This window comes from Gopherus evgoodei, chromosome 1 (assembly GCF_007399415.2).
Source record: "Gopherus evgoodei ecotype Sinaloan lineage chromosome 1, rGopEvg1_v1.p, whole genome shotgun sequence".
NCBI classification, from domain to species: Eukaryota; Metazoa; Chordata; order Testudines; family Testudinidae; genus Gopherus; species Gopherus evgoodei.
The window spans coordinates 310,256,044-310,273,014 of NC_044322.1; the positions used below are offsets into that span (position 1 = coordinate 310,256,044).

The following is a 16,971-nucleotide window of genomic DNA, read 5'->3' on the forward strand; positions in this document are numbered from 1 at the left end:
ATTTTTAAAAATTCCTATCTGGGATAATTTTGTGAAGGCTGATTATTTACATTCTAAACTCCTGCTGCGGCATGGCATGGGGAATTTCTGTGAATACAGAGGTTCTCTCTTCACCAAGCTATTGCATTGCCCCTGATGCAGTTCCACTTGTGGGAGCTCTAAGTGTAAACAAGACACTGGTGTTTTTACCACTGTTATATTTATAAAAGATATACTCCAGTTAAACCATAAGTTGCTAGACTAGCTGCAGGAAACACTGGTTGAAATTCTATGGGCCTGTGTTACACAGGAGATCAGACTAGATGATCATATAATAGTCCTTTTGGGCCTTAAAAATCTATTAACCCTAATTAGAAAAAGTATAAATGACCTGGTGGCAAAAATGCTGCTGGACATTGGGGCCTTGTCTCCTGTTGTTACTGCAGTTGGTACAGCTGTACTGATGGTAGTGCGGTGGTGGGAAACTTTAAGAAAATGGTCTGTATAGATGCCAGAACAAAACTGGTTACACATTTTGCTCTCATTTTGGTGCATAAATTTAATCCTGGAAAAGAAGGAGCAGAAGACATCTTTGAGGGGAGGGGACAAACAATTCTCAGGAAGATGGGGGAATGTATCATTGTAGAGGAGAGAGGGGGGATGTGGGAGAGCGAGAGAATTTCTGGAAAAGGGAAAGGATTAAGGAAAACTTGGTAGCATATTACCTACATATAGAGCTGACATTGGTCCTGTGTGTGTGTGTGTAGGTAAGTTCGTCTAATTAGTTGTGTGTTGGATAGGTATCTGGCCAGACAAAGATACCCCTCTGAGATCCATCTTTATACCCCGATACAAACAAATTAGTATGTCTTCTAACATAGTTACTGCCTCCTGGCGTAGCTAGTTATCACCCATCACCTTGTGCATATTGGTTTGATCAAAACATCTCTATTACGTACTGTGATCCTGACCATATCTTTTAGGAGAGGTCGGTGTGTTCCTGTTATTCTTGGGGAATGTTTTTGTACCATCCTTGATATCGAGATGTTCTGGTACCACTTGATATTGGGATGTGTTTGCCTGAGTACTCTGTGACTAGCACTTCTTAGGAATGTGTATTTCTGCAATATCAGCTCTATTCTTGCTAGATTCTGTGAGCAGGTCCTGCCTCATACCAGGTCTCTGATTCAAGGGCTTAGGTCTCAGGCCCTCTTGCTAGTATGAGAATAATCCTCTAAGGGTTCAAACACAATTCTTCAACATGTTTATATAAATGAATTTGCTATCTTTCCTTCATATGGATGTTAACAATTTTAAAACATGTTTAACTACTTTCTAGTATAGTTTAGTAGTGTGGCTAGGGCAATAGAAAAATAATAGCACTAGAAGTGGTGAAATCCCACTGTTTATCTTGATGGGTAGATTCGACTATTTAACGCCTGCATATTAATCACTTCCATTGTGAAAATGAAACCACAAGCATCCAGTTAGTGCGCCTTCTACTGTTGCAGACTTTGTTACAGTAGTTTTTTGATACTACAGGTATAAACAAAGGTAATTTGAATTTCTCTGTGGGAGAAAACGTAACGGACCTTCTCCTATTTCCTTCCCAGTGGCCTGCAGGCTGTGCTTGGCAAGGAAGGATGAAAGAAACCAAAAAGTTGCTTCTCACTTTCAGCAGTTAGGAGGGGGCAATGCTTCATTGATTTACGTGCAATTTGCATTTTGAAAGTTGTTTTCACAACCGTTAGGGCTAGAGACTTTGAGAGAGATTTTCAGACATCTAACTTGCAGTGACTTTCAATGTGAGTTGAAAGTCTAACTGCAATTAGTAACTCAAAAAATCTCCCCCCTCAACTTTTTTTCAAAATGCAGACTTAGATGGTAGAGCACATGGGAAAAACCCTCCAGGGGAATGAAGTGGCCCCTGTTCAACCTCAGATCCTTATAATACACAGAGATACACCAAACATCCTGGATGATCTAATCAATCATTTATAAATTAATTCATTTACAAAAATGATTAAAATGTGACTTTGCAAAGTATATCTGAGTCTGTAAAAAGATGCAACAAACAAGTGCTACAAAGGAAATTAGAGGTTAAGGCAGATGCTTCATTCTAAACTTGTCCTATTATGAGAAGTGAGGGACTGAAAATTATCAGACACATACTAGAGTGAAGTAGATATGAAAGAGGGAAGGGAAGCATCATCAGTGATACTATGGGGCCCCTAGGAAAGGCCAACATCTAAATGCTAAAAATATCCACCTGTATGTTTTTGGGATTTCTTTTTTACACATTACTCTTGCATTGTATCTAGCTAGTAGGCAGTTCATAAATTTGAAAATTATATACCTGAGCCCGCAGGAATCCTGAAGCTATTGCTTTAAGAGAGATAACACAATCGATCTCCATGGAGTATTAACTGAAACCTAAGAATGATGACATAAATGTCAGCGTTGTTAACTGTTTTATTGCTGAGTAAGGTATACAAGAAATAGATGATTGTTCAGATAGGGTTGTCAAACCTCCAGGTTTGGATTAAAGATTAAAGAATTAAAATTAATCTTTAATTAAAGTTTGTCATGTGATGAAACCTACAGGAATACGTCCAACCAAAACTGGCAACCTGATGTTCAGACCTTCATAAGACAATGTGAGTGGAGCAGGAGTTGTGAGTGGAACTTGGGGAAAAATACCCAACTATTTGTTTTCAGTCTGACTTCTGGTAAAGGTGCAGCTGAATGGTTTAGTTCTAGCTTCTTTTTTATGATCACATGAGCAAGTGTACTTTAAACATACACATCTTAAATAGGTGAAATGCATTAATTCAATTACTAATATTTTTTTTTCTTTTCCAGCTTGCGGAGATGTTAAAGATACCTTTGCCAGAGCAAGATATGGACAATACAGGATTTTAAAAATAGTTATTGAAAATGGTTAGTTATATTTTAATATGTATTTTATTTCTGTTATGTCTCATTCCTTTTTAGTATTTTACTAGTTATGTTTTAGTGACTTGCAAGTGAAGAACACACTTACGTGTTCATTGCTAGGGTCTTCCATATATGAAGATGAGATTGAATTTCAGTGACGCTTCAGTGCTTTCCAGTATTTTAATCTTTTGCTTCATATTGGAAAAAAAATTGTCATTTCATGTCAGAGTAAGTAGTGTTGTGTGGCTGGTCAGAAATCTCAAAGGACTGAAACAACTTATGAAAATAGTTAAAAAAGGAGAGTGGATAGAGAGTGGTAGGAACACTTGTGTAGATTCTTTTGGTTTTTTCCTACTCAGGATTTTAACACTGCAGCAAACCCCTTAGATGAATTTTAAATATTCCTACAACTAAAAGTAATGTAGTCTGCATCCTCAGTCTTGCAAGAAGTATAACTATTCCTTAGTTCTCATGCACAAATAACTAGATATTTTTTATTGAAAATAATTTGGTGGAATACATGAAATTTATCTTTGATTTTTTGTGGCAAATGTGCAAAGCTGAAAACATATAGTCAAAATATGGCATTCACCAGCTTCATATATTTTTTTTTAAATTAACTTGTAGCCATTAGCTTTTTAAACAAAGCTTGTTCTCTTTAAATCAACAGTTGAATCAAACTGTTTGAAACATTGTATAATTTAGTGCATAGATAAGCACAACTAGACCTTTTGGTTTGTTCTGGAGCACAGGCTTCAGCACTGCTCTGAAACAGCAGTAAGTTGGAGAAGCATTTTTGGTATTGTAATGTAAATGAGTCCACTTTGACCTTCTCTGCACTTGTCTTATTTGGGAAAATTTCCCGCCATTGAAATACCCCTGCTCCAGCAGCACACCACTGGAATAAGCTACAGTAGATATTCTAGTATAGGCGGGGGGAATGTGATAAGGTTTTTCCAGATTAGGTTAGCAAATATTGACATACTGTATGCCTGTTGAATTTCATTGACATCAGCAAGGTGCAACACCTGATGTTGTGTGTGTAAATTTTACGTTCCATCTCATCTCACTTTTCAATAAAGCATCGATGCAATAAGTGGGGAGTGTCTTCCTTTGTGAATTTAATACTCAGCGTGTAGACACAGAAAATGGAAACAAAAACCTATATTATACTGTAACATGCCGTTCAGGACACCCAGAACTGAGAGACACTGTAGTATAGGTACGTAGTTCCTCACCACTCTTCCTTTTCCGGCAATGGATATGGGAATCCTGACTAACAGCTAGTCCAAGGTTCTGGTTTTCCCTGTTTCTTCAAGTGAAGGAAGGATAATTTAGGGGTTCTCAGCCCCTCTCTTTATAGTCCAGTAAACCTTTGAAAAGTATATTTCTCAAAGTTCATTGACCCTGTTTCAAGAAGTAGGAAGGCTTCCTGGTGGTGCAGTCTCCATCCTCCACTGAGAATAAGTGATTGCTTTTTCCCTACTTGCTCTCCAAATGGTTTGTGTGCCTTTCTTTGTCCTTGGTCACATCTTGCTCAATTTACGTGGGAGACATATTCAGTCAGACAGAACTACAGTCCTTTGTCTGAAGAAATCCTATTTATTTATTCCCCTAATATGCCTGGTTTAAACACATTTCATCATAATTCCAGCACGTCTGCATAGTCCTTTGTTGTTTGACGGTACATAGACTCATAGACTTTAGTGTTAGAAGGGACCAAGGAAATCATCTAGTCTGACCTCCTGCACAAAGCAGGCCACAGAACCCTACCCATCCACTTGTATAACAAACCCCTAACCTATGTCCGAGTTATTGAAGTGTTCAAATTGTGGTTTGAAGACCTCAAGCTGCAGAGAATCCACCAGAAAGTGACCCATGCCCCATGCTGCAGAGGAAGGCGAAAAACATCCACGGCCTCTACCAATCTGCCCTGGAGGAAAATTCCCTGCCGACCCCAAATATGGCGATCAGCTAAACTCTGAGCAAGTGGGCAAGACTCACCAGCCAGCACTCAGGAAAGAATTCTCTGCAGTAACTCAGATCCCATCCCATCACCGACCACTAGGCATACTTATCTGCTGATAATCAAAGATCATTTGCCAAAATTAAGCTATCCGATCATACCATCCCTTCCATAAACTTATCAAGCTTAGTCTTAAAGCCAGATATGTCTTTTGCCCCCACTACTCCCCTTGGAAGGCTGTTCCAGAACTTCACTCCTCTAATGGTTAGAAACCTTCGTCTAATTTCAAGTCTAAACTTCCTAGTGTCCAGTTTATACCCATTTGTTCTTCTATCTACATTGGTACTAAGCTTAAATAATTCCTCTCCCTCCCTAATATTAGTCCCTCTGATATATTTATAAAGAGCAAGCATATCCCCCCTCAGCCTTCTTTTGGCTAGACTAAACAAGCCAAGCTCTTTGAGTCTCCTTTCATATGACAGGTTTTCCATTCCTCGGATTATCCTAGTAGCCCATCTCTGAACCTGTTCCAGTTTGAATTCGTCCTTCTTAAACATGGGAGACCAGAACTGCACACAGTATTCCAGGTGAGGTCTCACCAGTGCCTTATATAACGGTACTAACACCTCCTTATCTTTGCTGGAAATACCTCGCCTGATGCATCCTAAAACCGCATTAGCTATTTTAACAGCCATATCACATTGGCGGCTCATAGTCATCCTGCGATCAACCAATACTCTAAGGTCCTTCTCCTCCTCTGTTGCTTCCAACTGATGCGTCCCCAATGTATATCTAAAATTCTTATTATTAATCCCTAAATGCATGACCTTGCACTTTTCACTATTAAATTTCATCCTATTACTATTACTCCATTTTACAACGTCATCCAGATCTTCCTGTATGATATCCCAGTCCTTCTCCATGTTAGCAATACCCCCCAGCTTTGTGTCATCTGCAGGCTTTATTAGCACATTTCCGCTTTTTGTGCCAAGGTCAATAATAAAAAGGTTAAATAAGATTGGTCCCAAAACCGATTCTTGAGGAACTCCACTAGTAACCTCCTTCCAGCCTGACAGTTCACCCTTCAGTATGACCCATTGTAGTCTCCCCTTTAACCAGTTCCTTATCCACCTTTCAATTTTCATATTGATCCCCATCTTTTCCAATTTAACTAATAATTCCCCATGTGGAACCGTGTCAAATGCCTTACTGAAATCGAGGTAGATTAGGTCTACTGCATTTCCTTTGTCTAAATAATCTGTCACCTTCTCAAAGAAGGAGATCAGGTTGGTTTGGCATGATCTACCTTTAGTAAAACCATGTTGTAATTTGTCCCAATTACCATTGACGTCAATGTCCTTAACTACTTTCTCCTTCATAATTTTTTCCAAGACCTTACATACTATAGATGTCAAACTAACAGGCCTATAGTTACTCGGATCACTTTTTTTCCTTTCTTAAAGATAGGAACTACGTTAGCAATTCTCCAGTCGTGTGGTACAACCCCTGAGTTTACTGATTCATTAAAAATTCTCGCTAATGGGCTTGCAATTTCATGCGCCAGCTCCTTTAATATTCTTGGATGAAGATTGTCTGGGCCCTCCGATTTTGTCCCATTAAGCTGTTCAAGTTTGGCTTCTACCTCAGATGTGGTAATATCCACCTCCATATCCTCATTCCCATTTGTCATGCTTCCATTATCCCTAAGTTCCTTGTTAGCCTTATCAAAGACTGAGGCAAAGTACTTATTTAGATATTGGGCCATGCCTAGGTTATCCTTAACTTCCTTTCCATCCTCAGTGTTTAGCGATCCCACTTCTTCTTTCTTTGTTTTCTTCTTATTTATATCGCTATAGAACCTTTTACTATTGGTTTTAATTCCCTTTGCAAGGTTCAACTCTACTTGGCTTTTAGCCTTTCTCACTTTATCCCTACATGTGCTGACCTCACTAAGGTAGCTTTCCTTACTAATCCCACCCTTCTTCCACTCCTTGTAGGCTTTCTACTTTTTCTTAATCACCTCTGAGATGCTTGCTCATCCAGCTTGGTCTACAACTCCTGCCTGTATTTTTTTTTCCCCTTTCTTGGGATGCAGGCTTCTGATACTTTAAATCGCAGCTGCAGAAACTAATTCCAGGCCTCCTCCGCATTTAGATCCACAAGTTCTTCAGTCCAGTTCACTTCCCTAACTAATTTCCTTAATTCTTTAAAGTTAGCCCTTGAGAAGTCAACAACCCTAGTCCCAGATCTATTTTTGTTTATCCTTCCATCTAGTTTGAACTGAATTAGCTCATGATCACTCAAACCAAAGTTGTCCCCTACAACCATTTCTTCTATGAGGTCCTCGCTACTCACCAAAACCAAATCTAAAATGGCATCCCCTCTTGTTGGTTCTTCAACTTCTTGGTGAAGAAATCCATCAGCTATCACATCCAGAAAAATCTGAACCCTATTATTCTTGCTAGCACTTGTCCCCCAGTCTATATCTGGGAAGTTAAAGTCTCCCATGATCAGACATTTCCCATTAGTTTTTACTTCATTAAAAACATTAAAGAGGTCTCTATCTATATCCAAATCAGATCCCGGTGGTCTGTAGCACACCCCAAGCATTATCTCAGGGGAGGCTCTCGTAGCTTTCTTTCCCAGTGTGATTTTTGCCCAGACAGACTCTGTCTTGTCCATTCCATCACTTCTTATTTCTTTACAGTTAACCTCCTCATTGATGTGCAATGCTACTCCACCACCTTTGCCTTTATTTCTGTCTTTCCTAAACAGCACATAGCCTTCAATACCTGTACTCCAGTCATGACTACTATTCCGCCATGTTTCTGTTATCCCTATAATATCTGGTTTCACTTCATGCACCAGTAGCTCTAGTTCCTCCATTTTGTTCCCTAGGCTCCTCGCATGAGTGTACAGACATCTTAATTTTTGCCGTTTGGCTTCACTGACATTCTTTACCCTGTTAGGCAGAGACATTCTACCACTAGCATCACCTGTTAGTCTGCTATCTACACTACCCTTCCTCCTTGTGTCAATTCTTCTGTCCACAGCTGTATCCCCTCTTACTTTGTTTACTTCCCTCTCAAGGTTAAATTCCGGCGTAGAGATCTCCTGGACGTCTCCCAACCATCTCCCCCAGATTCCTACTTTAAAGCTCTCTTAATCAGTTCGGCGAGCTTCCATCCTAGAAGTCTATTTCCCTCCTTACTCAGGTGAAGTCCATCCGGCAAGAATGTTATTGATCAGTGAGCTATTAGTTTTCCAGTGACGTATTATATGGCACCTTGTACAGATACAGACTATAACTAGAGCTGTCAATCGCAGTTAACTCATGTGATTAACTCAAAAAAAATAATTGTGTTAAAAATTATTAATCGTGATTAATCGCACTGTTAAAGAATAGAATACCAATTCAAGTTTATTAAGTATTTTTGGATATTTTCTGCATTTTTTCAAATATATTGATTTCAATTACAACACAGAATATAAAGTGTACAGTGCTCACTTTATATTATTATTTTTCATTACAAATATTTGCACTGTAAAAATGATAAACAAAAAATAGTATTTTTCAGTTCACCTCACAGAAGTATTGTAGTGCAATCTTTTTATCATGAAAGTGCAACTTACAAATGTAGATTTTTTTTTTGTTACATAGCTGCACTCGAAAACAAAACAATGTAAAACTTTAGAGCCTACAAGTCCATTCAGTCCTATTTCTTCAGCCAATTGCTAAGATAAACAAGTTTGCTTACATTTATGGGAGATAATGCTGACACTTCTTATTTACAATGTCACTTGAAAGTGAGAACAAGCATTTGCATGGCACTTTTGTAGCTGGCATTGCAAAGTATTTACATGCCAGATATGCTAAACATTCGTATTCCCCTTCGTGCTTTGGCCACCATTCAAGACGACATGCTTCCATGATGGTGATGCTCGTTTTTTGTTTATAAAAAGGCATTAATTAAATTCGTGACTGAACTCCGGGGGAGAATTGCATGTCTCCTGCTCTGTTTTACCCGCATTCTGCCATATATTTCATGTTATAGCAGTCTCAGATGATGACCTCAGCACATGTTAAAGCAGCAGAGTGTCCTGTGGCACCTTATAGACTAACAGACGTTTTGGAGCATGAGCTTTCATGGGTGAATACCCACTTTGTCAGATGCATGTAGTGGAAATTTCCAGGGGCAGGTATATATATGCAGGCAAGCTAGAGATAATGAGGTAGTTCAATCAGGGAGGATGAGGCCCTGTTCTAGCAGTTGAGGTGTGAAAACCAAGGGAGGAGAAACTGGTTCTGTAATTGGCAAGCCATTCACAGTCTTTGTTTAATCCTGAGCTGATGGTGTCAAATTTGCAGATGAACTGAAGCTCAGCAGTTTCTCTTTGAAGTCTGGCCCTGAAATTTTTTTGCTGCAGGATGGCCACCTTAAGGTCTGCTATAGTGTGGCCAGGGAGGTTGAAGTGTTCTACAGATTTTTGTATATTGCCATTCCTGATATCTGATTTGTGTCCGTTTATCCTTTTCTGTAGCGACTATCCAGTTTGGCCGATGTACATAGCTGAGGGGCATTGCTGGCGTATGATGGCGTATATTACATTGGTGGACGTGCAGGTGAATGAACCGGTGATGGTGTGGCTGATCTGGTTAGCTCCTGTGATGGTGATGCTGGTGTAGATATGTGGGCAGAGCTGGCATCGAGGTTTGTTGCATGGATTGGTTCCTGAGCTAGAGTTCCTATGGTGCAGTGTGCAGTTACTGGTGAGAATGTTTCAGGTTGGCAGGTTGCCTGTGGGCGAGGACTGGCCTGCCACCCAAGACCTGTGAAAGTGTGGGATCATTGTCCAGGATGGGTTGTAGGTCCCTGATGATGCGTTGGAGAGGTTTTAGCTGGGGACTGTATGTGATGGCCAGTGGAGTCCTGTTGGTTTCTCTCTTGGGTTTGTCTTGCAGTAGGAGGCTTCTGGGCACACGTCTGGCTCTGTTGATCTGTTCACTTATTTCCTCATGCGGGTATTATAGTTTTGAGAATGCTTGGTGGAGATTTTGTAGGTGTTGGTCTCTGTCTGTGGGGTTAGAGCAGATGCGGTTGTACCTCAGTGCTTGGCTGTAGACAATGGATCGTGTGATGTGCCCGTGATGGAAGCTGGAGGCATGGAGGTAGGCATAGCGGTCGGTAGGTTTTCGGTATAGGGTGGTGGTAATGTGACCATCACTTATTTGCACTGTGGTGTCTAGGAAGTGGACCTCCCGTGTAGATTGGTCCAGGCTGAGGTTGATGATGGGGTGGAAGCTGTTGAAATCGTGGTGGAATTTTTCCAGAGACTCCTTCCCATGGGTCCAGATGATGAAGATGTCATCAATGTAGCGTAGGTAGAGAAGGGGCATGAGTGGACGAGAGCTGAGGAAGCGTTGTTCCAGGTCGGCCATAAAGATATTGGCATATTGTGGGACCATGTGGGTGCCCATAGCTGTGCCACTGATCTGGAGATATATATTGTCATCAAATTTGAAATAGTTGTGTGTGAGGCTAAAGGCACAGAGCTCAGCAGCCAGTTGTGCTGTGGCATCATCAGGGATACTGTTCCTGACAGCTTATATTCCATCTGTGTGTGGGATGTTCGTGTAGAGAGCCTCTACATCCATGGTGGCTAGGATGGTGTTTTATTTTAAGAACACTTTCACTGCAGATTTGACAAAAAACAAAGAAGGTACTGATGTGAGCTTTTCTGAAGATAGCTACAGCAATTGACCCAAGGTTTGAGAATCTGAAGTGCCTTCCAAAATCTGAGATGGAGAACATGTGGAACATGCTTTCAGAAGAGTTAAAAGAGCAACACTCAGATGCAGAAACTACACAACCTAAACCACCAAAAGAGAAAATCAGCCTTCTGCTGATGACATCTGACTCAGATAACGAGAATGAATGTGTTGGTCTGCACTGCTTTGGATCATTGTCGACCAGAACCAGTCATCGGCAAGAATGTATGTACTCTGGAATGGTGGTTGAAGCATGGAGGGAAATATGACTAATGCATCTGGCACGTAAATATCTTGTGACGCTGGCTACAACAGTGCTATGCAAATACCTATTCTTACTTTCAGGTGATGTAAACAAGAAGAGGGCAGCATTATCTCCTGCAAATGTATACAAACTTGTTTTAGCAATTGTCTGAACAAGAAATAGGACTGAGTGGAGTTGCAGGCTCTAAAGTTTTACATTTTCTTTATTTTTGAGTGCTGTTATTTTTTTGTACATAATTCTGCATTTGCACGTTCAACTTTCAAGATAGAGATTGCACTACAGTACTTGTATTAGGTTAATTGAAAAATACTATTTTTGTTTTTTATAGTGCAAATATTTTTAATCAAAAATAATATAAAGTGAGCACTGTACACTTTGTATTCTGTGGTGATTGAAATCAATATATTTGAAAATGTAGAAAATATCCAAAAATATTTAAATAAGTAGTATTCTATTATTGTTTAGCAGTTCAATTAATTGTAATTTTTTTTAATTACTTGACAGCCCTTATAACAGCAGCGAGTTGGTGTGCACTGAGCTGATCAGGCCACTGCTAGAGTCCAGGGAGCCCCTTGTCTTCTGACACTGGCATGCCCTAAGGGTCACAGACACCTCTTTTCTTGGCTTGATGGAGTGATATCAACATGGTCCAGAATGAACCCTATATTAGTCATGGTGACTAAGAGGTGCAGAAAATTCCAACAGGGATATGAGATAAGCTCTTCCATGTGGCACACACACAGGCAGGTCCACGCTCTTCTGCAGATCAGCTCTGGGAAGACTCAGCTTAAGGGACTCAGATGTCCACGTCCCTTGGAGTGCAGACCCAAAGAGAGATTATGAAATTCGCCCCTTCCCTCAATGTGGAGAGAGGTGTGCATACTTGTTGCCCCCCCAGTTAGAAATTATAGAAGCTGGGTTTAATAATAAAATAAATTTTATTAACTATAAAAGGCAGATTTTAAGTAGTAAAAGGGATAACAAACAGAACAAAGCAGATTACTAAGCAAAGGAAATCAAACATGCAAACTAAGCTAGTTTTACTAAAAAAAAAATTGGTTACAAATAGTATTTCTCATCCTAGATATTGTTGCAGGCAGTTTGCAAAGTTTCTGTGGTTCAGAGTTCCAGTTACATTCCTTTTCAGACTGGACCCCTCCACCTGCCTTTTTGCGGTCTTCTTGGGCAGACAGGCCATGGAAAGGAGTCTTGTTTGCCTTCCTACCCACCCATAATTATGGCTCTAGTTAAAACAAAATTCTGCATATGATCACGGAGCAATTAGATCTGTCGAGAGGACGAGGGAGTGAAAGTTACAGTCTTTGAAAGATGGTCTAGTAGTTACAGTATTGGACTTGGGAGTCAGGAGACATAGGTTGTTATCCCAGTTCTGCTACTGACCTGGCTTGGGCAAGTCACTTCTATGCTTGTTTCCTCTTTCATCCTTCACCTATCTTGTCTATTTAGATTATAAGCTCTTTGGGTGCAGCGACTCTCTCTCACAGCAATTAAACACTCATTGCTTGCCTGGGTCAGTTGACTTGGGCTCGTGAGGTTCAGGCTGTGGGACTAAAAATTGCAATGTGGAGGCTTGAGCTGGAGCCCAAGCTCTGGGACTCTGAGGAGGGAGGAGCCCAGACTCCAGCCCCAAGCCTGAATTTCTACACTGCAATTTTTGGCCTTGCAGTCTGTGCCCTGTGAGCCAAATCAGCTGACCCAGGCCATTCACAACTATGTGCTGGGTCTTTTATTCCAGTGTAGGCGTACTCTGTGCATGTATGTACAGGTCTATTGCACCTCTGATCTCAGGTGAGGCTTTTAGGCACAATAAATAATAATATTGTCATGGCTTTCCATGAACTTGAGTCTTATATAGTGCTCTTTTTCTTTCTATCTGTTGTTATTACTTACATAGAATTACATACATACATTACTCTCTCCAAACTGGATTTATTTTAAGTGAAAATCCGTTCCACATCTACTTGCAAGTCCTTGCTCTGAACACCTTGCAGGCCAACAATGAAATCAGACCAACCGGTGGATATTTTCTTATGTTTTAGTATTTAAGAGTTGAAATAATGTAGGGCTTGATCATGCAAACAGTTATACATGTGTGTACCTATTGCTGCATGAAGTGCCATTGTTTTCCGTTCTCATGGGCATAACTTTTCAGGATTAAACCATAAGTATATTTAATTGCAAAAGCTTAATGTTTCAAACCACTTCACTGACCTGCAATCTTTGTTTTTGTTTATAGAACAGCTTGTAGTGGGATCCTCTAGGCAGCCTGATGAATCATGGGAAAAGGATTATGATTCCTTTGTTCTTCCCCTTCTTGAAGACAAGCAACCATGTTATTTATTGTACAGATTAGATTCTCAGAATGCTCAAGGATATGAATGGATCTTCATTGCATGGTCACCAGATCACTCTCATGTAAGTAATATTAATGTCTTTGTGTTGTTAAAATCACATTGTCCAAAAGTCTGAAGGAGCTACAGATTTCCAGACTATCTGTAGTATTTTGGCCATCTGGTCTAAATCCCAGGAGAGCAGGAGCTGGCAGTGTTTTGGAGGGGGCCTGCTTAGCTCTGAAAGGAAGTGGGCAAGCATCTTGAAATTTATTTCATGCTGATTTAGAAATTGTATTTGTTGGCTCCATATTGAGTCCAGCTGTTTTTAGCAAGAAAATATTTTCTGGGGACTTCTTCTCTACAAATACAGTGAATAAATAGGTAGACTTATTGGCCTGTCTCAGGATTGGGTTGCAGAAGAGAAAAGGGGACAAGAGAAAATTGGGTAACTGAGGAATTCCAGAATGGTAAAGATTACAGCATACCTAATGCTAATTATGTATTGAAATAAAAGATTTTATCAAATATTAGATTTATTTAGCTGAAGAGTATACGTTTGTTGTTTCATTAATTAAATTCATGAAAGGAAACACCATCTTTTTAGAAGCATTCAGCCACAAAATAAACAAGAACTTGAATATTTTCTGTGATACAGATGTCTTCCTCAAAAATTCATTATCCTTTAAATCTACTTAAACTCCATCCTAATCAAGAAGGAAAATTGGATTTACAGGGCTGATTTATGGAGCTATTTCTGTTTGTGAGGCAGGTGACTATGCTTAGTGCTGCTTTTATAGGCTCCTGTCAATTTTTTTAATGAATTTTTTCTTAAGTACATCTCAACTTGGACATTCCACTTCAGTATTTATTTTTTATTCCTTCTGTGGTTGCAATAGTTATTCAGATCCATTATTGAACCAAACAGGGTAATAGGATGTTTGTAGGCTCTTGTCTCTCTCCTTCCCTTTTTTTTAATCCAGTTGCTTGTATCAATATTCAGACCAGCAACAACAGAATCTAGAACAGATTTTTTTTGAAAGATGTTACTATGTTATTTGTAACTTTTGCAAATGTCCCCTGTACTCCAAAAATTACCGTAACAGTTGCAATTCAGAATTTCTTTGATTGGGTTGTTGTAAAACATCTCTCATCATACCCTTCAGCTGCTTAATAGCATGTCAAATTATCACACCCCAAAGCTCATTGTACTGAGTGTATTCCTATTATTAATTATAGCTTTAAGTTGTAACTTATTCTTCTTGTAACTTTTTTATTTTGCTTAATGAAATATTTCAGAAGTCCAGTAATTTAGCATGCAAATGCACTAGCTTCCATGTACATTAAAAAATCAAAAGCAACCCTTTTTCAACATAACAGGTTCGTCAAAAAATGTTGTATGCAGCAACACGGGCAACTCTGAAGAAAGAATTTGGAGGTGGTCACATTAAAGATGAAGTATTTGGAACAACAAAGGTATTTTTTTAATGTCAGCATATATGCTGTTTTTCAGGAATAATATTCTTCTATGGGCTAAGTTGCATAGTAAAACATTTTAAATAATAATTTGGGCAGATGTTCAGCTGCATGCGTGTGTTGTCCCAGCTCTGTGCAGATAGCTGGCACAGCAGATCTCAAGTGAACTGTTCAATAAGACCACAAGACTTGTTTTAGTAGCAAAGGCTCCCGACCAGGTTTATTGTTGACAAAGCACGGTAATAGCACCTGAAAGACTCTACAAGGATACTGTGGCCTGGTCCACACTACGCTGTTAAACCGATTTTAACAGCGTTAAATCGATTTAATGCTGCACCCGTCCACACTACGCTGCTCTTTATATCAATTTAAAGGGCTCTTTAAATCGATTTCTGTACTCCTACAAAACGAGAGGAGTAATGCTAAAATCGATATTACTATATCGATTTAGGATTAGCGTGGACGCAAATCGACATTATTGGCCTCATTCTTTTACAGTAGCTACCCACAGTGCACCGCTCCAGAAATCGACGCTAGCCTCGGACCGTGGACGCACACCACCGAATTAATGTGCCTAGTGTGGACGCGCACAATCGACTTTATAATATCTGTTTTATAAAATCGGTTTAAGCTAATTCGAATTTATCCTGTAGTGTAGACATACCCTAAGACGTGTGTGCTCATGACAATGGACACAGCTCAGTCAGTGGTGGGACTTTCCACTGCCCCCTCTGCTGGACAAAAACACTCCTTCTGAGATACACCTTTATACAAGTTGTGTATCACCCTCTGACGTATCAGGGCTCCACCCATTGCCTTGTACCTGTAGGTTCAATCAAAACATCTCTATTCATCATGCTGACATCCTGACCTTATCCTTAATATGGGTCAGTGTGTTCCTGTTATCTTTGGGGAATGTACCGGTATTGAGGTGTTCTGGTACCACCCTTCTGGAATGTGCTTCCTTGAGTGCTTTGTGCCTCGCATCTCTTAGGAGTGTGTGTTTTTGCAATATCAGCCCTATGTTTGCCAAATGGTGTGAGCAGGGACTGCCTCTTGCTCAAAACCTGACTTTGCTTTGTATCAGCAAAGTTTTTTGACCACTACTTTAGTCCAGGCTTCTAATACAAGGCCGTATATTTCAGGCTCTCTTCTTACTACAGTAATTTAAATATAAATCTTTTTTCCTTTTATTTAGAAAAAGGACAGCAGTATAAAATGTGTACAGAATAGCATTTCTGTTTTAAGTGTCACTTTATTTTAAATTCCTTTTCCAAACAGTTTGTTTTGAGGCTGTGTATTTCTTGTGCTTAATTACTATAAAGGGTAAACAGTCACCTCTAGAAACAGTTGGAGGATCTTTCCATTTTAAATTATTTCTTGCCCAAGGATTGTGCTCCAGAGTCTCAGCTTTCATTTTGGTAGCAAGAAAGGAAAAGAGAGAGTTGTTTTGTTTTTTTAAATTCACATGAAGCACTCAGATACAGCAGTGATGGGAATCATGTACCTGGATATATAAATAGGAGCTCTCTGGTATGCCTTTGTGAAAGCTCTTGATTCCAGGCCTCTCCATATAAAGGTCTCCAGATTTTCCACTCCTGCATTTATGTACTAGAGTGGAGAGTGCTGTCCAAGTATCAGTAAATCTTCTACAATTGGGCCCAGTGAATTCTGATCCTCTGTCAGGCTGCCACAAAGCCCTAAGCCTTTCAAGGCTTTCTTTTTGCCCTGTGTTGTCAGATATAGGAGCTTGTATTGCAGTTGGAGTGCTCTTCCTGCACAGATGATATCTTTAGTGAAAGGAAAATCATTTTGCCTTGTAAATCTACTTCTCTGAAGAGATCTTCTTGCAGGATTCTCACTCACAAATCCACTTACCCCTTAGAGTTTGGAGATTACTATTTAGAGGTGTCCCCCTTTGTGCACCTTTGATTTTTTCGAGACATCTTTTATTATTTTTCCCCTATTGATCCTCTTGAACTGGCTTTTTCTTTCTGGGTGCTTCATCTCCCATGCAATAAATGGAACTGAGGTGGCGTGTAAGCATACTTAATACTCAGTAGGAGTTGGTGCATGACAGCCAGTTGAGGGGACTCTCACTTACACCCTACTTTGTTATCCCTTGCCTCTAAGGGTAAAAAACCAAAACCTTCAGAGCTAGGAGAGTTCTGCTGAGCTCTCTACTGAGCTATGCCTGGGACTAAGAATTTTGCAAGATATCTTCAGA

At 39.8% G+C, this 16,971-nt stretch overlaps 1 protein-coding gene across 1 annotated transcript in view; it reads left to right on the forward strand.

Annotated features, from left to right (window-relative positions):
* The window catches only part of TWF1 (twinfilin actin binding protein 1), a 36,845-nt gene that overhangs the window by 3,926 nt on the left and 15,948 nt on the right, over positions 1–16,971 (forward strand). The window contains exons 2-4 of the mRNA XM_030548918.1: positions 2,842–2,919; positions 13,175–13,353; positions 14,649–14,744. Of these exons, the coding sequence (XP_030404778.1) occupies positions 2,842–2,919; positions 13,175–13,353; positions 14,649–14,744 (353 nt within the window). The remainder of the gene's footprint in view (positions 1–2,841; positions 2,920–13,174; positions 13,354–14,648; positions 14,745–16,971) is intronic.